The 25,114-nt window shown below is 46.5% G+C and overlaps 1 protein-coding gene across 16 annotated transcripts in view; it reads left to right on the forward strand.

Moving 5' to 3' along the window:
• The window catches only part of LOC112225568 (microtubule-associated protein 2), a 169,650-nt gene that overhangs the window by 72,692 nt on the left and 71,844 nt on the right, over positions 1–25,114 (forward strand). For all 16 annotated transcript variants that reach the window (XM_042306501.1, XM_042306505.1, XM_042306506.1 and 13 more), the window contains one exon: positions 19,656–19,900. In XM_042306501.1, the coding sequence (XP_042162435.1) occupies positions 19,696–19,900 (205 nt within the window). In that variant the 5' untranslated portion in view covers positions 19,656–19,695. The remainder of the gene's footprint in view (positions 1–19,655; positions 19,901–25,114) is intronic.

Genomic DNA, 25,114 nt, shown 5'->3' on the forward strand with positions numbered 1-25,114 from the left:
TACCAGTCTGCTGTTCCCACATGCTTCAAGAGGGCCACCATTGTTCCTGTTCCCAAGAAAGCTAAGGTAACTGAGCTAAATGACTACCGCCCCGTAGCACTCACATCCGTCATCATGAAGTGCTTTGAGAGACTAGTCAAGGACCATATCACCTCCACCCTACCTGACACCCTTGACCCACTCCAATTTGCTTACCGCCCAAATAGGTCCACAGACGTTGCAATCTCAACCACACTGCACACTGCCCTAACCCATCTGGACAAGAGGAATACCTATGTGAGAATGCTGTTCATCGACTACAGCTCGGCATTCAACACCATAGTACCCTCCAAGCTCGTCATCAAGCTCGAGACCCTGGGTCTCGACCCCGCCCTGTGCAACTGGGTACTGGACTTCCTGACGGGCCGCCCCCAGGTGGTGAGGGTAGGCAACAACATCTCCTCCCCGCTGATCCTCAACACTGGGGCCCCACAAGGGTGCGTTCTGAGCCCTCTCCTGTACTCCCTGTTCACCCACGACTGCGTGGCCATGCACGCCTCCAACTCAATCATCAAGTTTGCGGACGACACAACAGTGGTAGGCTTGATTACCAACAACGACGAGACGGCCTACAGGGAGGAGGTGAGGGCCCTCGGAGTGTGGTGTCAGGAAAATAACCTCACACTCAACGTCAACAAAACTAAGGAGATGATTGTGGACTTCAGGAAACAGCAGAGGGAACACCCCCATCCACATCGATGGAACAGTAGTGGAGAGGGTAGCAAGTTTTAAGTTCCTCGGCATACACATCACAGACAAACTGAATTGGTCCACTCACACAGACAGCATCGTGAGGAAGGCGCAGCAGCGCCTCTTCAACCTCAGGAGGCTGAAGAAATTCGGCTTGTCACCAAAAGCACTCACAAACTTCTACAGATGCACAATCGAGAGCATCCTGGCGGGCTGTATCACCGCCTGGTATGGCAACTGCACCGCCCTCAACCGTAAGGCTCTCCAGAGGGTAGTGAGGTCTGCACAACGCATCACCGGGGCAAACTACCTGCCCTCCAGGACACCTACACCACCCGATGCTACAGGAAGGCCATAAAGATCATCAAGGACATCAACCACCCGAGCCACTGCCTGTTCACCCCGCTGTCATCCAGAAGGCGAGGTCAGTACAGGTGCATCAAAGCTGGGACCGAGAGACTGAAAAACAGCTTCTATCTCAAGGCCATCAGACTGTTAAACAGCCACCACTAACATTGAGTGGCTACTGCCAACACACTGTCAATGACACTGACTCTACTCCAGCCACTTTAATCATGGGAATTGATGGGAAATGATGTAAATATATCACTAGCCACTTTAAACAATGCTACCTTATATAATGTTACTTACCCTACATTGTTCTTCTCATATGCATACGTTGATACTGTACTCTATATCATCGACTGCATCCTTATGTAATACATGTATCACTAGCCACTTTAACTATGCCACTTGGTTTACATACTTATCTCATATGTATATACTGTACTCGATATCATCTACTGTATCTTGCCTATGCTGCTCTGTACCATCACTCATTCATATATCCTTATGTACATATTCTTTATCCCCTTACACTGTGTATAAGACAGTAGTTTTTTTGGAATTGTTAGTTAGATTACTTGCTCGTTATTACTGCATTGTCGGAACTAGAAGCACAAGCATTTCGCTACACTCGCATTAACATCTGCTAACCATGTGTATGTGACAAATAAAATTTGATTTGATTTGATTTGATTCCCAACGCACTAGACAACCAGTTATTATAGCCTTTAGCCGTACCCTTATCCTACTCCTCCTCTGTTCCTCTGGTGATGTAGGGGTTAACCCAGGCCCTGTAGCCCCCAGTTCCACTCCTATTCCCCAGGCGATATCATTTGTTGACTTCTATAACCGTAAAAGCCTTGGTTTCATGCATGTTAACATCAGAAGCCTCCTCCCGAAGTTTGTTTTATTCACTGCTTTAGCACACTCCACCAACCCTGATGTCCTAGCCGTATCTCAATCCTGGCTTTGGAAGGACATCAAAAATTCAGAAATTTCCATCCCCAACTACAACATTTTCAGCCAAGATAGAACTGCCAAAGGTGGCAGAGTTGCAATCTACTGCAGAGAGAGCCTGCAAAGTTCTGTCATACTATCCAGGTCTGTGCCCAAACAGTTGAGCTTCTACTTTTAAAAATCCAAATTTCCAGAAACAGGTCTCTCACTGTTGCCGCTTGCTATAGACCCCTCAGCCCCTACCTGTGCCCTGGACACCATATGTGATTAGATTGCCCCCCATTTATCTTCAGAGTTCGTAATGTTAGGTGACCTAAAGTGGCTTATGCTTAACACCCCGGCCATCCTACAATCTAAGTTAGATGCCCTCAATCTTATCAAGGAACCTACCAGGTACAACCCTAAATCCATAAACATGGGCACCATCATAGATAGCATCCTGACCAACCTGCCCTCTAAATAGACCTCTGCTGTCTTCAACTAAACTCAGCAAAAAAAGAAACGTCCTCTCACTGTCAACTGCATTTTTTTCAGCAAACTTAGCATGTGTAAATATTTGTATGAACATAACAAGATTCAACAACTGAGACATAAACTGAACAAGTTTCACAGACGTGGCTAACAGAAATTTAATAATGTGTCCCTGAAAAGGGGGGGTCAAAATCAAAAGTAACACTCAGCCCTCAGTCCAGCCTCTCCCAGCCTATTGCGGACAGTCTGAGCACTGATGGAGGGATTGTACATTCCTGGTGTAACTCGGGCAGTTGTTGTTGCCATCCTGTACCTGCCCCACAGATGGGTGTGATGTTCAGATGTACCGATCCTGTGCAGGTGTTGTTACACGTGGTCTGCCACTGCGAGGATGATCAGCTGTCCATCCTGTCTCCCTGTAGCGCTATCTTAGGCGTCTCACAGAACGGACATTGCAATTTTTTGCCCTGGCCACATCTGCAGTCCTCATGCCACCTTGCAACATGCCTAAGGCACATTCACGCAGATGAGCAGGGACCCTGGGCATCTTATTTTTGTGTTTTTCAGAGTCAGTAGAAAGACATCTTTTGTGTCATAAGTTTTTATAACTGTGACCTTAATTGCCTACCGTCTGTAAGCTGTTAGAGTCTTAACGACTGTTCCACCAGTGCATGTTCATTAATTGTTTATGGGTCATTGAACAAGCATGGGAAACAGTGTATAAACCCTTTACAATGAAGATCTGTGAAGTCATTTGGATTTTTACAAATGATCTTTGAACAACAGGGTCCTGAAAAAGGGACGTTTCTTTTTTTTGCTGTGTTTACAAATACCTCGGTGTCTGGTTAGTCTGTAACTCTCCTTCCAGACTCACATTAAGCATCTCCAATCCAAAATTAAATCTAGAATTGGCTTCTTATTTTGCAACAAACCCTCCTTCACTTATGCTGCTCACCATACCCTCGTAAAACTGACTATCCTACCGATCCTTGACTTTGGTCATGTAATTTACAAAATAGCCTCCAACACTCTACTCAGCAAATTGGATGCAGTTTATCACAGTGCCATCTGTTTTGTCACCAAAGCCCTATATACTACCCACCAATGCGACCTGTATGCTCTCGTTGGCTGACCCTCGCTTAATTTTCGCCGCCAAACCAACTGGCTCCAGGTCATCTATAAGTCTTTCCTAGGTAAAGCCCTGCCTTATCTCAGCTCACTGGTCACCATAGCAACACCCACCAATAGCACACGCTCCAGCAGGTATATTTCACTGGTCATCCCCAAAGCCAACTCCTCCTTTGGCCGCCTTTCCTTACAGTTCTCTGCTGCCAATGACTGGAACGAATTGCAAAAATCACTGAAGCTGGAGACTTATATCTCCCTCACTAACTTTAAGCATCAGCTGTCAGAGCAGCTTACCGATCATTGCACCTGTACACAGCCCATCTATAAATAGGGAAATAACTAACTACCTCATCCCCATATTGTTATTTATTTTTGCTCTTTTGCACCCCAGTATCTCTACTTGCACATCATCATCTGCACATATATCACTCCAGTGTTAATGCTATATATTTCGACAATATGGCCTATTAATTGCCTGACCTCACCTCGTTAATCTTACTACATTTACACACACTGTATATTGATTTTTTCTATTGTGTTATTGACTGAACTTTTGTTTATCCCATGTGTAACTCTGTTGTTTTTGTCACACTGCTTTTCTTTATCTTGGCCAGGTCGCAGTTGTAAATGAGTGCTTGTTGTCAACTGGCCTACCTGGTTAAATAAAGATGAAATAATAAAAAATAAAACATAATGACCAGCCTTTCAAAGCACTTCATGGCTACAGATGTGAGTGCCACGGGTCGGTAGTCATTTGGCCAGGTTACCTTAGTGTTCTTTGGCACAGGGACTATGGTGGTCTGCTTGAAACATGTTGGTATTACAGACTCGGTCAGGGAGAGGTTGAAAATGTCAGTGAAGACACCTCCAAGTTGGTCAGCGCATGCTCGGAGTTCACGTCCTGGTAATCCGTTTGGCCCTGTGGTCTTGTGAATGTTGACCTGTTTAAAGGTCTTACTCACATCGGCTACGGAGAGCTGATGCACTCATGCATGTTTCAGTGTTACTTGCCTCGAATCGAGCATAGAAGTTATTTAGCTTGTCTGGTAGTCACGTGTCACTGGCCAGCTCACAGCTCTACTTCCCTTTGTAGTCCGTAATAGTTTACAAGTCCTGCCACATCCGACAAGCGTTGGAGCCAGTGTAGTACTATTCAATCTTAGTCCTGTATTGACACTTTGCCTGTTTGATGGTTCGTCGGAGGGTATAGCAGGATTTCTTCTAAGCATCCGAGTTAGAGTACCGCTCCTTGAAAGCTGCAGGCTCTACCTTTAGCCCAGTGCGGATGTTTCCTGTAATCCATGGCTTCTGTTTGGGTTATGTACATACGCTCACTGTGGGGACGATGTCGTTGATGCACTTATTGATGAAGCCAGTGACTGATGTGGTGTACTCCTCAATGCCGTCGTAAGAATCCCGGGAACATATTCCAGTCTGTGCTTGCAAAACAGTCCTGTAGCTTAGTATCTGCTTCATCTGAACACTTCCTTATTGAGTGAGTCATTGGTACTTCCTGCTTTAGTGTTTGCTTGTAAGCAGGAATCAGGAGAATAGTGTTATGGTCAGATTTTCCAAATGGAGGGCGAGGGAGAACTTTGCACACGTCTCTGTGTGTGGAGTAAAGGTGGTCTAGATGAGCATGTTCCTGTTTGATTATGGCCATATACAGCTCGTTCAGTGCGGTCTTAGTGCCAGCATCGGTTTGTGGAGGTAAATAGACAGCTACTAAAAATATAGATGAAAACTCTCTTGGTAAATAGTGTGGTCTACAGCTTATCATGTACAGTATGTATGTTATCCATGCCGTCATTCAGCCACAACTCTGTGAAACATAAGATATTACAGTTTTTAATGTCCCATTGGTAGGAAAGTCTTGATCAGAGCTCATCCATTTTGTTATCCAATTATTGCACTTTGGCTAACAGGACTGATGGTAGAGAGGGATTACTCACTCGCCGTCGGATCCTTACCAGGCACCCCGACCTACGACCCCGATATCGCCATCTCTTCTTCATGTGAATGACGGGGATGTGGGTCTTGTCGAGTGTCTGAAGTAAATCCTTCGCGTCCGACTCGTTAAAGAAAAAATATTTGTCAAGTATGAGGTGAGTAATCGCTGTCCTGATATCCAGAAGTTATTTTCGGTCATAAGAGACGGTGGCAGAAACATTATGTACAAAATTAGTTACACATGATGCAAAAAAACACACACAATAGCACAATTTGGCTAGGAGCCCGTAAATGGCAGCCATCTCTTCCGGCGCAATTAGTTCACTGAGGACGTATCTAAGTTATTAAAAAGTGTTAACCTTTGCAAGGCTGCCAGCCCAGATGGCATCACTAGCCGTGGCTTCAGAGCATTTGCAGACTGGCTGTTGTAGCTGGCTGTTGTGTTCTCTGACATTTTCAATCTCTCCCTAGCTCAGGACTCTATACTCAGATGCTTCAAGATATTCACTGTCATCCCTGTGCCCAAGAAAGGAAAGTAACTGAACTGAATGTCTGGACACCTTCATTATACTCCAAACCCCAAGAAGGCCTCTGTAAAACGGAGATACTCCATCCGTAGAAATCTGGCTACTGTCAACCCAAAATAAAGCCTTCTTTAAATCAAATCCCCCTACGTTCTGTAATACCAGACCTGCCACCCCTCTCCACACCACATTTTTTGGTCCATAAAGCAACCTTTGAATAAACTGAAACGGGAAAGCAGCAGCCCAACTAGCAAGATGTACAACACCTTGTCTGCCCTCTTTTGACAAATACAAAACACTTTGTGGAACCCAATGATATTTATCCCTCAAAAAATCTACAATAATTGCCTGTATCTTGGCCGGAAGGCCAGACGGTGGCTCTAAACATGACAACTGATGCCACAGTGCAGAGGCAACCACATTATTAACAATAATAGTGTGCCCCCTATATGAATTACGAGTTAGAAACCAACGCCATCTCCCCATTTTCCCTTCGACCATTTGAACCACCCCTTTCCAATGTTTTCCCCATCCCCTAGGGACAAGATACTTGAAACCTCACTTACACCATTCCAACCCCCCTGGCAAAGCTATGATCCCTCCAGACCATTTCCCAATTTGTGAAGCACAACTTGTTCCCCAATTTATCTTTGCAGAGGGTATTCCCCTAAACCGATGAACTATGAGACTCAAACTATCCACCTCTGCTTGATTTTTCACCAAAATAACTACATCATTAGCATATCATTAGAGACTAATAGGAGGAATATAATCTGAAAGGTACACACCTTCAATGTGACTTCTAATGCGATTTAGTAGTGGCTCTAGAGCGATGGCATACAACATTCCAGACAACGAACACCCCTGCCTAGTTCCTCTACACACTTTAAAAGGAGCACTCAAGCCACCGCTAACTTTCAATGTCACTATATATCACCCTGATCATGGCAATAAAACCAGAGCTGAAACCAAAAGCCTCAAAAGTGCACCATAGGTATTGATGTTCAACTTGGATAAACGCCTGTTCCTGATCAATTGAAATTAGATCAGCATCCAACCCAATAGCCCTAGAGATGCCCCAAAAAATCCAGAATCAGGGAAATGTTGTCCCCTATCTGCCTGCCGTGAACACAGTAGGACTGGTCCAAGTGTATGATTGGCCCCATCACGTCCCTCAGCCTGTTGGAAAAAGCCTTGGACAGGATCTGATAATCAGTGCACATTAAGGCCTCCAATTCTTCACCTCCATAGGGTCACCTTTTTTGGCAGTAGGGTGCGGACAGCCCTTCTACTGCGTAGCGGTAGGAACCCTCCGGTGAAACTATCGTTAACCACTTTTAGCCAATCCTCTCCCAACATTTTCCATGCCTTTTAATGCAATGCATAGCTCCTGCAAAGACAATGGTTGCTCTAGCTCTACCTTCTGCAGCCACCTGTGGGAGCCCATCAATGAACTGCTGTGTCACTGTTTTATCCTCTTTGTACTCACACTTGTAGAGCTCAGCAAAGAACTCTACTGCCCTCTTTGTACTCACACTTGTAGAGCTCAGCATAGAACTCTACTGCCCTCTTTGTACTCACACTCGTAGAGCTCAGCATAGAACTCTACTGCCCTCTTTGTACTCACTCTTGTAGAGCATAGAACTCTACTGCCCTCTTTCTAATTTCACTTGGGATAGTGAGCTCCTGTCCAACAGCTGATTTGAGGCAATGAATAATTCTTCTTTGTCCATTCTTTTTCTCTAAACCAAAGAAAAAACAGTACAGACATTGCAATTTATTGCCCTGGCCAGATCTGCAGTCCTCATGCCTCCTTGCAGCATGGCTAAGGCACATTCACGCAGATGAGCAGTGACCCTGGACATCTTTGTTTTGGTGTTTTTCAGAGTCAGTAGAAAGGCCTCTTCAGTGTCCTAAGTTTTCATAACTGTGACCTTAATTGCCCACCCGTCTGTAAGCTATTAGTGTCTTAATGACCGTTCCACCAGTGCATGTTCATTAATTGTTTATGGGTCATTGAACAAGCATGGGAAACAGTGTTTAAACCCTTTATAATGAAGATCTGTGAAGTTATTTGGATTTATACGAATTATCCTTGAATGACAGGGTCCTGAAAGGACGTTTCTTTTTTGGCTGAGTTTATATATTTATACACACATAAACCCAATAGGGTGATTAGAATTCCAGTCACTCCCATAATCGCTCCTGCTCCACGACTCACTCCCAGCATGAGAGAGAGAGAGACTAATGTCCCTCTGTCTCAGTGTCATTATAACACTTCATTTGTTAAACTGTTGGTCATTTACATAGTTCGAACAAATATTACTGGCTTGGTTTTACGTAACGTAGAGAGAGAGAGAGTGGGGACTCTGAGATGACAGATACTCTGGCCCTCCAGGTCTCTGACAGGGGAAATGTGATGCTGCTACAGGTACAGGGAGGGGTCTGTAGTCTCTACTACTGTGGATCACCTCTGCTGCAGGAGTATGCAGGCATACCAAAGACTGCTAGGGTAATATGATGCTAGCTGCTACAGGCAGGCAGGCAGGCTGGCAGGCTGGCAGGCAGGCAGGCAGGCAGGCAGGCAGGCTAGTCTGTGATGCTGCTTCTAACTGCTACTAGAAAACAAAGGACAACAACTCACAAAGGTTAGGGTTAACCTTAACTCTATCCCAGACAAGGTAACTTCTAAGAGAGGGGACATTAGAGGTAGGCAGGGCCCTCCAGATCTGGAAGAGGGGATGTTAGAGGTAGGCAGGGCCCTCCAGATCTGGAAGAGGGGACGTTAGAGGTAGACAGGGCCCTCCAGATCTTTGACAGGGGAAATGTGATGGTGCTTCAGATACAGGGAGGGGCTCTGTAGTCTACTACTGTGGATCACTACTGCTACAGAACAAAAGGGCAGCGTCTCACAAACAGAAGCACCCTTTTAGAGCTGTACAGCCTAGCAGCCCCATTTGAGTTTCTTAATACAGTCCAGTAGATCTCATTACTGACCAGGTGACACCATCACCCACTTTAGCTGAATTATTCAACAGAGAATCAGTTCAAAAAGCAGTCAAAGCCATTCATTTTATAGAGAACGGTTCACTTAATTTCCAATGGGGATCTTGCATCAATTGGCATAAACAATTTGTTTACTTGTATGTGTGTGGAAATGGTGAAAGAAACAAATCAATGAATCAGTTGCCTCACTGACAGCCTTACTTCACTACCCCCCTAACTGCACACCATCCTAGTGTCCACATAGAGGATATGAGCTCCCCATGCCCCCCTATGCTCCCTCTCGCCTCCTTTCTGTGTTCTCTCTCCTCTCTGTGTTCCCTCTCTCCTCTGTTTTCCCTCTCTGTGCTCCCTCTCTCCTCTCTGTGTTCCCTCTCTCCTCTGTTTTCCCTCTCTGTGCTCCCTCTCTCCTCTCTGTGTTCCCTCTCTCCTCTGTTTTCCCTCTCGGTGCTCCCCCTCTCCTCTCTGTGCTCCCTCTCTCATCCCTGTGCTCCCTCTCTGTGCTCCCTCTCTCATCTCTGTGCTCCCTCTCTGTGTTCCCTCCCTCTCTCTTTCTGTGCTCCCTCCATCTCTCATTCTGTGCTCCTTTCGTCTCTCTTTCTGTGCTCCCTCCCTCTCTCTTTCCGTGCTCCCTCTCTCTCTCTGCGCTCCCTGTCTCCCTCTCTCTCTCTGCGCTCCCTGTCTCCCTCTCTGTGCTCCTTGTCTCCCTCTCTGCGCTCATTGTCTCCCTCTCTGTGCTCCCTGTCTCTCTCTGTGCTCCCTCTCTCTCTCTCTGTGCTTCGCCTCTCCCTCTCTGTGCTCCCTGTCTTCTGCAGTGAGCCAACTGTGAGTGGAGAGCCCTGCAATGCAGCAGCCAAGTGACTCACACACGGCACAGAAAGACACATACACAGACACACACTGAGACACACAGGGAGGTAGGGAGGCAGGCATGGAGGGAGGCAGGCATAGAGGGAAGGAGGCAGGCAGGCATGGAAGGAGAGAGGCAGGCAGGCATGGAGGCAGGGAGGGATGCCGACAGGCAGGCATGGAGGGAGGGAGGGAGGGAGGCAGGCAGGCAGACATGGAGGGCGGCAGGCAGGCATGGAGGGAGGCAGGCATGGAGGGAGGGAGGCAGGCAGGCAGGCAGGCAGGCATGAAGGGAAGGAGGCAGGCAGGCATGGAAGGAGAGAGGCAGGCAGGCATGGAGGCAGGGAGGGATGCCGACAGGCAGGCATGGCGGGAGGGAGGGAGGCAGGCAGGCAGACATGGAGGGCGGCAGGCAGGCATGGAGGGAGGCAGGCAGGCAGGCATGGAGGCAGGGAGGGATGCAGGCAGGCAGGTAGGCAACAGGTGGAGTGGGGTTTCAAACTGGATGAATAGGAGTAGGTGGAGGAATAAGTGGATGAAGAGGAGGAGAGAGAGGAGAGGAAAGAAAGGACTGAGTAGGAAGATATAGAGGAAGGGGAGGAAAATAAGAAAAGTAGGCTACCCTACTTATTAGCTTGTCAGTAGCTTGCCTTGACAGTTGCTGTTCCCAAAGTTTTCTGTTCCGGGGACCTCCAAATCACATTCAAAAGCTCTCACAGAGTTGTATAATTAAAAAATATATATCTTGGCTGACAAATTTAGAGTCAGTTTTATCAGTGAATAACCAGGTTTCCATCCAACCATTTAATGAATTATATGACGCATGGAAAAGTCACAACCAGTCTGATGAAAATGTGAAATGCCGGTACAATTCTATAAATGCCGACAGACACTTGCTCGTGTGACGTGGTGGGATATTTTTGTGTCGCTAAAATGTATTATGGGAGAAATGGCTGTGGAAATGCCTTAATACGCAAATACTGATATAAATACTGATATCCAAGTGAACTTGGAGTCACTTGGAGTCACATATGTTGTGTGGTCCTCCCACTACAACACGGGAAACCATGCAGTTTATTAGGCTACAGATTAAATAAGTTATGATGATCTTCACAGGGTGGTGAATGTGCAAGATGATGAGCTTGATGCTCCTCTCCAATAAAAATTGAGGTGACATGATGATCAATGCATGGCTGCCATTGAAAAAATTGAAGACCACCTGCCACAGGTTGAAAACCACTGTTATACAAGAGATATCACTACTAGGCCCGTTGAGACATATTCTCAGAATACCATGCACTATTCAAACTGTTCTCTGTTGCGAAGCAAAATTCTCCCTCAGTAATGGGTTAAAATGGGATTTTCAAATACTGGTACTGTATGCTTTTGTACATGTACTTTGATTCAAGAGAACATCTATATGTAACTGAGCTTAGCTCTAAAACAACAACCAGCCTATGCTAATTTCCACCCTGTCCTGGTCCGTCGGTACAGTTCTTGCCAGCAGGGGAGAGGTGAAGTGTGTCCCTAATGGTGCCCTGTTCCCTACAGAGTACTACTTTAGGGAGGTAGATGGAACAACCCAGTTTCTATTATCCAGACAGAGAGAGGTTGGTAAAAGACGAGGGATGAGGACAGGTGAGGATGGGTAGCTGTGTCCCATGTGAAATGGACATTTTGTTTCAGTTTCCCCATGCAGCTGTCCTTCCTGCCACCCAGGCTCTGAACATCCTATCTCTGTGGGACTGAATGGGGGGTGTTGGCCTAGCTCCCCACCCTGCTCTGTCAGCCTACACCCTGGCATCCACCCGGTCCCCGTTTCCGCGCCCCCTATACTCTAACTCACTGTCTGTGTCCCCATGCCCCCATGCCCCCTTCCACCATTCCCTGTACCCCCCACCCCTGCTCCACTGTCGGTGTCCCCCAGCCTCCCTTTTCCCCTACACCCAGTCTGTGTCCCCCTGCCTCCCTTTTCCCCTACACCCAGTCTGGGTCCCCCTGCCTCCCTTTTCCCCTATACCCAGTCTGGGTCCCCCTGCCTCCCTTTTCCCCTATACCCAGTCTGTGTCCCCCAGCCTCCCTTTTCCCCTACACCCAGTCTCTGTCCCCCAGCCTCCCTTTTCCCCTACACCCAGTCTGTGCCCCCTGCCTCCCTTTTCCCCTACACCCAGTCTGGGTCCCCCTGCCTCCCTTTTCCCCTACACCCAGTCTGTGTCCCCCATCCTCCCTTTTCCCCTACACCCAGTCTGTGTCCCCCAGCCTCCCTTTTCCCCTACACCCTCCCTTTTCCCCTACACCCAGTCTGTGTCCCCTTGCCTCCCTTTTCCCCTACACCCAGTCTGTGTCCCCCAGCCTCCCTTTTCCCCTACACCCAGTCTGTGTCCCCCTGCCTCCCTTTTCCCCTACACCCAGTCTGTGTCCCCCAGCCTCCCTTTTCCCCTACACCCAGTCTGTGTCCCCCAGCCTCCCTTTTCCCCTACACCCAGTCTGTGTCCCCCTGCCTCCCTTTTCCCCTACACCCAGTCTGTGTCCCCCAGCCTCCCATTTCCTCTACACCCAGTCTGTGTCCCCTGCCCTATGCCCCCCACACCCTGCCCCTCTGTCAGTGTCCCCCTGCCTCCCATTTCCTCTACACCCAGTCTGTGTCCCCCTGCCCTGTGCCCCCCACACCCTGCCCCTCTGTCAGTGTCCCCCTGCCTCCCATTTCCTCTACACCCAGTTTGTGTCCTCCTGCCCTGTGCCCCCCCTACACCCTGCCCCCACTGTCAGTATCCCCCTGCTTCCCTGCCCCCTATTCCCCTACACCCTGTAGCAGTGAGTCATTGGTGATACATTGTAATGTGTGTGGTTGTACTAGAAACATGATGTGCTTATGCTGGGTTTGAGAATAACACCAGCTAAATATCTTCACATTTGTTTCCTAACGCCCTCATTATCAGAGGGCCAAAAGAGGCAAAATAAATTATGAAACATACATTTTAGTTGTTTTCATTAAACACACACAGTGATTTATTAGATTACAAAGACTCCATGGTGGTTTTAAATTATGCAATATTGCTCCAGTTGAAGATAAGAGTGTTCATGGCTTTTTTATGCACAGTCAGAGAGAGAGAGTTTATCCCTTCTAGTTATGGAGAGAAAGAGAGCGAGAGCGGAAGGATCGGATGGAGGAGGGGTCGGAGGGAGCCAGGGAGGGATAGATGGAATAGAAAGAGAGAGAGAGAGAGTGTAATGTTTACTGTACAGGAAGAAATGGCAGCAGTTTTACGGGCGCCCAACCAATTGTGCTATTATGTATTATTTTCACGTAACTTATTTTGTACATAATGTTTCTGCAACCGTATCTTACGGCAGAAAAGAGCTTCTGGATATCAGGACAGCGATCACTCACCTCGGATTAGACTAAGATTTTTTCTTCAACAAACAAGACGCACAAGACATTCTCCAAACACCTGGCAGGGCCGACATCCACGTTATTTACAAGAGGGAGCGACACAGGTAGAGGACAAAGAGCCGGATGCCTGGTCAGGACCCGAAAAAGGCGAGTGGGAAAGCTGCCGTTACCGTCAATACTACTCGCCAACGTGCAATCATTGCACAATAAACTAGACGAGGTACGATCACGAATATCCTACCAACGGGACATCAAAAACTGTAATATCCTATGTTTCACTGAATCGTGGCTGAATGACAACATGGATATTAAGCTAGCGGGATACACGCTGCACCGGCAAGATAGAACAGCACACTCCGGTAAGACGAGGGGGGTCTGTTCATATTTGTAAACAACAGCTGGTGCACGAAATCTAAGGAAGTCTCTAGATTTTGCTCGCCTGAAGTAGAGTATATTGTGATAAATTGCAGGCCACACTGTCACGGCTGGCTGAAGGACTGGACCAAGGTGCAGCATGGTAAGCGTACATTTGAACTTTATTTGAAAATGACGCCGACAAAACGAAGAACAAAAAACCAACCGTGAAGCTTTGGGCTATGTGCCCTGAACAACTACAAAGTTAACTTACCTAAGTATGGTTCTCAATCAGAGACAACGATAGACAGCTGTCCCTGATTGAGAACCATACCAGGCCAAGACATAGAAATACAAAACATACAAAAAAGGACATAGAATGCCCACCCTAGTCACTCCCTGGCCTAACCAAAGTAGAGAATAAAAAGCCTCTCTATGGCCACTCCAGAGCGTGACACACACTACTTGCCTAGAGAGTTTTCAGCTATACTTTTCGTGGCTGTTTATTTACCACCACAGACAGATGCTGGCACTAAGACTGCACTCAGTCAGCTGTATAAGGAAAAAAGCAAACAGGAAACCACTCACCCAGAGGTGGCGCTCCTAGTGGCCGGAGATTTTAATGCAGGGAAACTTAGATCAGTTCCACCAAATTTCCATCAACATGTTAAATGTGCAACCAGAGGGAAAACAATTCTAGATCACTTGTACTCCACAAACAGAGATGCGTACGAAGCTCTCCCTCGCCCTCCATTTGGTAAATCCGACCACAACTCTATCCTCCTGATTCCTGCTTACAAGCAAAAATTAAAGCAGGAAGCACCAGTGACTCAGTCTATATAAAAGTGGTCAGATGAAGCAGATGCTAATCTACAGGACTGTTTTGCTATCACAGACTGGAACATGTTCCCGAAATCTTCAGATGGCATTGAGGAGTACACCACATCAGTCACTGATGTGCTTTATCAATAAGTGCTTTTTCAATAAGTGCATCGAGGACGTTGTCCCCACAGTGACTGTATGTACATACCCCAACCAGAAGCCATGGATTACAGGCAACATTTGCACTTAGCTAAAGGGTAGAGCTGCCGCTTTCAAGGTGCGGGACTCTAACCCGGAAGCTTACAACAAATCCTGCTATGCCCTGCGACAAACCATCAAACAGGCAAAGCGTCAATACAGGGCTAAGATTGAATCATACTACACTTGCTCCATCGCTCGTCTTATGTGGCTGGGCTTGCAAACTATTACAGACTACATAGGGAAGCACAGCCGCGTGCCCAGTGACACAAGCCTACCAGTGACACAAGCCTACCAGACGAGCTAAATCACTTCTATACTAGCTTTGAGGCAAGCAACACTGAGGCATGCAGGAAAGCATCAGCTGTTCCGGGCGACTGTGTGATCACGCTCTCCATAGCCGATGTGAGTAAGACCTTTAATCAGGTCAACATACACAAGGCTGCGGGGCCAGACGGATTACCAGGACCTGTGCTCCGGGCACGTGCTGACCAACTGGCAGGTGTCTTCTCTGACATTTTCAACATGTCCCTGATTGAGTCTGTAATACCAAAATGTTTCAAGCAGACCACCATAGTCCCTGTGCCCAAGAACACAAAGGCAACCTGCCTAAATGACTACAGACCTGAAGCACTCACGTCTGTAGCCATGAAGTGCTTTGAAAGGTTGGTAATGGCTCACATCAACATCATTATCCCAGAAACCCTAGACCCACTCCAATTTGCATACCGCCCAAACAGATCCACAGATGATGCAATATCTATTGCACACCACACTGCTCTTTCCCACCTGGACAAAAGGAACACTTATGTGAGAATGCTATTAATTGACTACAGCTCAGTGTTCAACACCATAGTGCCCTCAAAGCTCATCACTAAGCTAAGGCTCCTGGGACTAAACACCTCCCTCTGCAACTGGATCCTGGACTTCCTGACGGGCTACCCCCAGGTGGTGAGCGTAGGTAGCAACACATTTGCCACGCTGATCCTCAACACTGGAGCTCCTCAGGGGTGGGTGCTCTGTCCCCTCCTGTACTCCCTGTTCACCCACGACTGCATGGCCAGGCACGACTCCAACACCATCATTAAGATTGCAGACGACACAACAGTGGTAACAGCCTGATCACCGACAACGATGAGACAGCCTATAGGGAGGAAGTCAGAAACCTGTCCGGGTGGTGCCAGAATAACAACCTATCCCTCAACGTGACCAAGACTAAGGAGTTGATTGTGGACTACAGGAAAAGGAGGACCGAGCACTCCCCCATTCTCATCGACGGGGTTGTAGTGGAGCAGGTTGAGAGCTTCAAGTTCCTTGGTGTCCATATCAACAACAAACTAGAATGGTCCAAGACAGTCGTGAAGAGTGCATGACAAAGCCTATTCCCCCTCAGGAAACTAAAAAGATTTGGCATGGGTCCTGAGATCCTCAAAAGGTTCTACAGCTGCAATGTCGAGAGCATCTTGACTGGCAACTGCTCGGCCTCTGACCGCAACGCACTATAGAGGGTAGTGCATACGTTCCAGTACATCACTGGGGCTAAGCTGCCTGCCATCCAGGACCTCTACATCAGGCGGTGCCAGAGGAAGGCCCTAAAAATTGTCAAAGACCCCAGCCACCCCAAGTCATAGACTATTCTCCCTATTACCACTTGGCAAGCGGTACCGGAGTGCCACGTCTAGGACAAAAGGCTTCTCAACATTTTTTACCCCCAAGTCATAAGACTCCTGAACAGGTAACCAAATGGCTACCCGGACTATTTGAATTGTGTGCCCTGCCCAACCCCTCTTTTTATGCTGCTGCTACTCTCTGTTTATCATATATGCATAGTCACTTTAACTATACATTCATGTACATACTACCTCAATTGGGCTGACCAACCAGTGCTCCCGCACATTGGCTAACAGGGCTATTTGCATTGTGTCCCCACCACCCGCCAACCCCTCTTTTACACTACTGCTACTCTCTGTTCATCATATATGCATAGTCACTTTAACCATTTCTACATGTACATACTACCTCAATCCGCCTGACTAACCGATGTCTGTATGTAGCCTCGCTACTTTTATAGCCTCGCTACTGTATATAGCCTTGCTACTGTATATAGCCTCCTCTACTGTATATAGCCTCCTCTACTGTATATAGCCTCGCTACTGTATATAGCCTCCTCTAATGTATATAGCCTCCTCTACTGTATATAGCCTCTACTGTATGGAGCCTCCTCTATTGTATATAGCCTCCTCTACTGTATGTAGCCTGTATTTTTACTTTTGTTTTATTTCTTTACCTACCTATTGTTCACCTAATACTTTTTTTGCGCTATTGGTTAGAGCCAAAATGTAAGCATTTCACTGTAAGGTTGTATTCAGCGCACATGAATAAAATTTGATTTGATTTGATCTTTTATTTTGTATTTCATTTTTGTTTATTATCTATTTCACTTGCTTTGGCAATGTAAACCTATGTTTCCCATGGAACTAAATCCCCTAAAATTGAATTGTAATTGAAATTGAATTGAGAGAGAGAGTGAGGGGGGGCTCTCATATGATAGACACTCTGAAGTGGTGACAAAGGGACAGGAAGTCATTGTGGCCATGTTACCCTGCCCCGTGCCCTCTTGTGCCACAACAACCCATCCTGGACAGCAAAATCAAACGTCAGTCTGGCCTGATGACACAGGCTCTGCTGCCTGCAAATGACTGACTGACCGCTCACTCTGCTCCCCACTCCAATTCCTTACCAGTCCTGTAGCCTCTACTCCCTAACTACTCCTGTATTCAGTGCATTCGGAAAGTATTCAGACCCCTTGACCTTTTCCACATTTTGTTATGTTCCAGCCTTATTCTAAAAGGAAATAAATATAATATCAATCTACACACAATACCCCATAATGACAAACAAAAAGAGGGTTTTAGATGTTATTGCTAATTTATTAAATATATAACTGAATTATCACATTTACATAAGTATTCAGGCCCTTTACTCAGTACTTTGTTGAAGCACCTTTGGCAGTGATTACAGCCTCAAGTCTTCTTGGGTATGATGCTACAGTATAAGCTTGGCTCACCTTTATTTGGAGTTTCTCCCTTTCTTGTCTGCAAATCCTCTCAAGCTCTATCAGGTTGGATAGGGATTGTCGCTGCACAGCTATTTTCAGGTCTCTCCAGAGATGTTAGATCGGGTTCAAGTCCAGGCTCTGGCTGGGCCACTCAAGGACATTCAGAGACTTGTCCCGAAGCCCCTCCTGTGTTGTCTTGGCTGTGTGCTTAGGGTTGTTATCCTGTTGGAAGGTGAACCGTCGCTCCAGTCTGAGGTCCTGAGTGCTCTAGAGCAGGTTTTCTTCAAGGATCTCTCTGTACTTTTCTCCGTTAATCTTTCCCTTGATCCTGACCAATCTCGCAGTCCCTGCCGCTGAAAAACATCCCCACAGCATGATGCTGCAACCACCATGCTTCACCGTAGAGATAGTGCTAGGTTTCCTCCAGACGTGACATTTGGCATTCAGGCCAAAGATTTCAATCTTGGTTTCATCAGAGCAGGTGCCTTTTGGCAAACTCCAAGCGGGCTGTCATGTGCCTTTTACTGAGGAGTGGCTTCTGTCTGGCCACAACCATAAAGCTCTGATTGGTGGAGTGCTGCAGAGATGGTTATAGTTCTAGAAGGTTCTTCCATCTCCATAGAGGAACTTTAGAGCTCTGTCAGAATGACAGTCGGGATCTTGGTCACCTCCCTGACCAAGGCCCTTCTACCCTGATTGCTGAGTTTGGCTGGATGGCCAGCTCTAGGAAGAGTCTTGGTGGTTCCAAACTTCATCTATTTAAGAATGATGGAAGTCACTTTGTTCTTGGGGATGTTCAATACTGCAGAAATATTTTGGTACCCTTCCCCAGATCCGTTCTTTGACACAATTCTGTCTCGGAGCTCTACGGACAATTTCTTTGACTTCATGGCTTGGTCAATGGAAACAGGATGAGCCTGAGCTCAATTTCAGTCTCATAGCAACGGGTCTGAATACTTACGTAAAGAAGGTATTTCTGTTTTTTTTATTTTTAATACATTTGCCAAATAAAAAACCTGTTTTCGCTTTGTCATTATGGGGTATTTTGTGTAGATTGATGAGGAATGTTTTACTTTTAATCCATTTTAGAATAAGTCTGTAATGTAACAAAATGTGGAAAAAGTCAAGAGGTCTGAATACTTTCCAAATGCACTGTGAGAGGATTGGATAGGTGGATGCAGACATTTCCACCTAGCCAATCAGATGGCATAATGAAGCTATTACTATAGTGCCTATACTGTATCCAATCGTCTGAGATCTGGGGACCATTTGGAATTCAGCATTATTACCTATTTGTTCACTCTCCCCCTGTGTTGTAAAGCAGGATCAGTCCACTAGAGGGACCCAGCAGAACGCCCCTCCCCTCAGATGGTCACACATGCTCTTTCCTTAGCCCTGTGGGGTTTCAGGAATCTGAACTCCAAGCACTCTGTCCTCAGACATATCCCTGTCACAGAGACTCCAATGCTGGCTACAGTCTGGGGCAGTCTGGGTATGCCTGGAAGCCACCAGCACAGCTCAAAAGTGAACTTCGCAGCAGAGATAGAGAGAGACTGTCATGTGATCTGAAGTCCATAAGCCTGTTCTAACAGTCTGTCAATGTGGGAGGTGATTTGTGCTCTGAGGCAGAAGAGTGTGTTGAATGTGAATGATGTCCTTTGTCATTGGGTCTCTTCAACCCCATCAATATGTTCTGTATTCTGTATCTCTGCCAAACTGTTAATAACCATTATGAGCCACCATTTATTATATTAATCTATGACCATCCTCGTCTCCTGCCATAAGCAGAGACCCCCCTGGCCACCACTGACCCCCTCTAATCAATCAGTCAATCAATCAATCAATCAATCACCATATTCTCCTCTTCTCCCAGCCATAAGGAGAGACTCCCCTGGTCACCACTGACCCCCAGCATGGCAGACGGTCGTCAACGTGAAGACACCCCCCCCCAGTGGGATCCGTCGGGGGCACAGGACCCCTCTCCTCCCCCAGCCCATGGGGCTAATGGCTACCCCCCCTCCTACAGGGCGTGCCAGCCAGGGACGGCCCATGGAGCAGCACCACCCTCCTACACCGCCAGAGAGAATGGCTTCAACGGCGACCATGCAGTTACGGCTGGTAAGGACCCCTGATATCTGAGACTCAGGGACAGAGCTTCTATAACTGCTGTCTTGTACCCACATACCAAATCAGTATTGACAAAACTTTTTGTGACTACAATTTAGAGTTGTAGAATTGCGCACAGATGTACAGTACCAGTCAAAAGTTTGCACACACCTACTCATTCAAGGGTTTTTCTTTATTTTTACTATTTTCTACATTGTAGAATAAACCAATCACAATGTATTTAATATTCTTCAAAGTAGCCATCCTTGGCTTTGATGACAGTTTTGTACACTCTTGGCATTCTCTTAACCAGCTTCATGAGGCCTGCTTTTCCAACAGTCTTGAAAGAGTAACCCACATAATGCTGAGCTGCTTTTCCTTCACTCTGCAGTCCAACTCATCTCATCAGCTGAGGTCAGCTGATTGTGGAGGCCAGGTCAATGTATTTTATTTAACTAGGCAAGTCAGTTAAGAACAATTTCTTGTTTACAATGACAGCCTTGGAACAGTGGGTTAACTGCCTTGTTCAGTGGCAGAACTACAGATTTTTACCTTGTCAGCGCGGGGATTCGATCTAGCAACCTTCACTCTCCTTCTTGGTCAAATATCCCTAACACAGCCTGGAGGTGTATTTTGGGTCATTGTCCTGTTGAAAAACAAATGACAGTCCCATTAAGCGCAAACCAGATGGGATGGCGTATTGCTGCAGAATGCTGTGGTAGCCATGCTGATTAAGTGTGCCTTGCATTTTAAATAAATCGCAGACAGTGTCACCAGCAAAGCCCCCCCCACACCATCATATCTCCTCCTCCATGCTTCATGGTGGGAACCACTCATGCGGAGATCATCCATTCACCAACTCTGCGTCTCATGGAGACATGGCGTTGACTCATCAGACCAAAAGACAGATTTCCACCGGTCTATTGTCCGTTGTTCATGTTTCTTGGCCCAAGCAAGCCTCTTCTTCTTATTGGTGTCCTTTAGTAGTGGTTTCTTTGCAGAAAATCGACCATGAAGACCTGATTCACGCAGTTAACTCTGAACAGTTGATGTTGAGATGTGTCTGTTACTTGAACTCTGTGAAGCATTTATTTGGTCTGCAATTTCTGAGGTGCAGTTAACTCTAATGAACTTATCCTCTGCAGCAGAGGTAACTCTGGGTCTTCCTTTCCTGTGGAGGTCCTCATGAGAGTCATTTCCGTCATGGTTTTTGCAACTGCACATGAACAAACTTCTAATGTTCGTGTCTTAAAGTAGTGATGGACTGTCGTTTCTCTTTGCTTATTGAGCTGTTCTTTCCATAATATGAACTTGGTCTTTTACCAAATAGGGCTATTTTCTTTAAACCACCCCTACCTTGTCACAACACAACCGATTGTCTCAATCACATTAAGAAGGAAAGAAATTCCACAAAATAACTTTTAACAAGGCACACCTGTTAATTGAAATGCATTCCAGGTGACTACCTCATGAAGCTGGTTGAGAGAATGCCAAGAGTGTGCAAAGCTGTCATCAAGGCAATGGGTGGCTAATTTAAAGAATGTCAAATAAAATATATTTTGATTTGTATAACACTTTTTTTGGTTACTACATGATTCCATATGTGCTATTTCATAGTTTCGATGTCTTCACTATTATTCTAAAATGTAGAAAAGAGTAAAAACAATGAAAAACCCTTGAATGAGTAGGTGTGTCCAAAATGTTGACTGGTACTGTATATATAAACTCAGCAAAAAAAGAAACGTCCTCTCACTGTCAACTGCGTTTATTTTCAGCAAACTTAACATGTGTAAGTATTTGTATGACATTAACAAGATTCAACAACTGAGACATAAACTGAACAAGTTCCACAGACATGTGACTAACAGAAATGGAATAATGTGGCCCTGAACAAAGGGGGGGTCAAAATCAAAAGTAACAGTCAGTATCTGGTGTGGCCACCAGCTGCATTAAGTACTGCAGTGCATCTTCCGCTCATGGACTGCACCAGATTTGCTGGTGAGATGTTACCCCACTCTAGCCTCTGATCACCCTCTGATCCAACAGGTCCCAGACGTGCTCAATGGGATTGAGATCCGGGGTCTTCGCTGGCCATGGCAGAACACTGACATTCCTGTCTTGCAGGAAGTCACGCACAGAACGAGCAGTATGGCTGGTGGCATTGTCATGCTGGAGGGTCATGCCAGGATGAGCCTGCAGGAATGGTACCACGTGAGGGAGGAGGATGTCTTCCCTGTAGCACACAGCATTGAGATTGCCTGCAATGATAACAAGCTCAGTCCGGTGATGCTGTGACACACCGCCCCAGACCATGATGGACCCACCACCTCCAAATCAATCCCGCTCCAGAGTACAAGGTCTCAGTGTAACGCTCATTCCTTCGACGATTAACGCGAATCCGACCATCACCCCTGGTGAGAAAAAAATGTGACTCGTCAGTGAAGAGCACTTTTTGCCAGTCCTCTGGTCCAGCGATGGTGGGTTTGTGCCCATAGGCGACGTTGTTGCCGGTGATGTCTGGTGAGGACCTGCCTTACAACAGACCTACATACCCTCAGTCCAGCCTCTCTCAGCCTATTGCGGACAGTCTGAGCACTGATGGAGTGATTGTGCGTTCCTGGTGTAACTTGGGCAGTTGTTGTTGCCATCCTGTACCTGGTCCGCAGGTGTGATGTTCGGATGTACCGATCCTGTGCAAGTGTTGTTACACGTGGTCTGCCACTGCGAGGATGATCAGCTGTCCATCCTGTCTCCCTATAGCTCTGTCTTAGTCATCTCACAGTACAGACATTGCAACATCTTCCACACCTGGCCACATCTGCAGTCCTCATGCCTCCTAAGGCACGTTCACGCAGATGAGCAGGGACCCTGGGCATCTTTCTTTTGGTGTTTTTCAGAGTCAGTGGAAAGGCCTCTTTAGTGTCCTAAGTTTTCATAACTGTGACCTTAATTGTCTACCGTCTGTAAGCTGTTAGTGTCTTAACGACCGTTCCACAGGTGCATGTTCATGAATTGTTTATGGCTCATTGAACAAGCATGGGAAACAGTGTTTAAACCCTTTACAATGAAAATCTGTGAAGTTATTTGGATTTTTACGAATTATCTTTGAAAGACAGGGTCCTGTAAAGGTTCGATTCATTTTTTGCTGTGTTTATACACACACACACACACACACAGTTTACTCCCTCTTTAGATTCATACTCCATTATTACTGTGGCAAATAAGGATGAAAATCCCCCTTTACTCAGAGCAAACGAGGCACACGCATACATACACCTTTCCTTCTATCCCTCTCCACACACACTGTACCCTGCTCCATTTCCTCCTCCTCCTGTTGCCATGGCAGCAACCCCTACAATTTAGTTTGCCAGAGCTCTATTGTCCCTACAATCCTTTTGCCTTTACATGTCTATTTCTGCTGACAAACAGAACCGAACACTACCCACTACTGCCGCTTTCCACCATTTACAGCACAGAACAGAAACCCATTTACCATCTCTGACAGGAGTCGTATTAACCTCCTTTACCTCAATCTTAACTACAGTATGCTGCTATTGTCTATCATTCATTTACACTGCATCAGATAGCTAGCCTGTTAGATTGAATACTATGCACTGTTTAAGACCATATCCCAAACTATTGGTCAAGAAGAAGCAGTAAAGAACACAGAGTATCTTATCTGTTATCACCACACATACAGTACACTGTACCCTGTGCAATGAGCGCCATTAGTATCTAGCCTGGACAGTATGGTTAATGCTCAAATAGTCTGTTCCAAACATTGACTAGAGCGTCTGTAAATCAAAGTCAATTTACAACTTTGTTGACATTTACTCCCCACACTCTGTAGCGATGGAACACAATCGGGTAATTACAACTGTCTTTGACATTGACTTTTAGCAAGGTTACTGAAGATGTTGGACTATTACGTGTTGCCTGAATGCTAAGTGCTTTCTATAATCTTCAGGTAAGTGTTTGGCATGTAGAGAATATTATGCATGTTAAGGACATAGCACTTCCCTTTTCAATGCAATCACCCTAATTCAAGCCAGCACCAACTCTGTGTTCCTCTCTCTCTCTCTCTCTCTCTCTCTCTCTCTCTCCCGCTCTCTCCTGCTCTCTGTTTCTCTTGGTCGTGTTTTTTAAAACTTGTTACAGAGGAATGTCAAGAAGCCAATTTGCTGCTTCAATGGCTCTTCAGCATCTGGAGGGCTTTGAAGAGGAAAAGCGGTGGCATGCAGGGTTAAAGTGAGCCAGCTTGGTCCAGCTCTAGCCCCCATGCCACCGTACTGTCTTCCCATCCTGTCCACCCTTCATGCAGGGTTAAAGTGAGCCAGCTTGGTCCAGCTCTAGCCCCCATGCCACCGTACTGTCTTCCCATCCTGTCCACCCTTCATGCAGGGTTAAAGTGAGCCAGCTTGGTCCAGCTCAGCCCCCATGCCACCAGTCTTCCCATCCTGCCCCTTCATGCAGGGTTAAATTGAGCCAGCTTGGTCCAGCTCTAGCCCCCATGCCACCGTACTGTCTTCCCATCCTGTCCACCCTTCATGCAGGGTTAAAGTGAGCCAGCTTGGTCCAGCTCTAGCCCCCATGTCACCGTACTGTCTTCCCATCCTGTCCACCCTTCATGCAGGGTTAAAGTGAGCCAGCTTGGTCCAGCTCTAGCCCCCATGCCACCGTACTGTCTTCCCATCCTGTCCACCCTTCATGGTTTGGCCTCATAAAACACCCCAATAGACAGACACACAGCTGGGGAGGATCTCTCAGTATAATACGGCCAGAGGTCCAGGGCCCGTATGTGACAGAGTAAAGGATCAGCTTTGCATTTTAGAATAAATATGATTATATTGGCATGGGGGACCTGATCTTAGATCAGCAGTCGTACTCTGAGATGCTTTGTGTCTACAGGTTCAGGTCCTAACAGTATCAAACACAGAGGGCCAGCACTGCTCTATGGTCAAGACTTATTTTCAGTAGCAGTAGGTTTTACCATTTTTCAGATTTCAAGATGATGTTCCAGTGTCTTTGATGTGTCTTGTTGATAATGAGGTAAATGGAAAACTGCTGCTGTTAGATATAGTCATTATGAACAAGCAGAGAGGAGCAGGTTGTTTTGTCTTCTAAAATACTGACAGACAAGGAACCACCCTGCCCGCTGCCTTCTGTAGCAAGCACCATGAGAGAAGCTGTCCAATGCTAAAACAACATCTGAAGTGAGAGGATGAT

This window comes from Oncorhynchus tshawytscha, linkage group LG26 (assembly GCF_018296145.1).
Source record: "Oncorhynchus tshawytscha isolate Ot180627B linkage group LG26, Otsh_v2.0, whole genome shotgun sequence".
Taxonomy (NCBI): domain Eukaryota; kingdom Metazoa; phylum Chordata; class Actinopteri; order Salmoniformes; family Salmonidae; genus Oncorhynchus; species Oncorhynchus tshawytscha.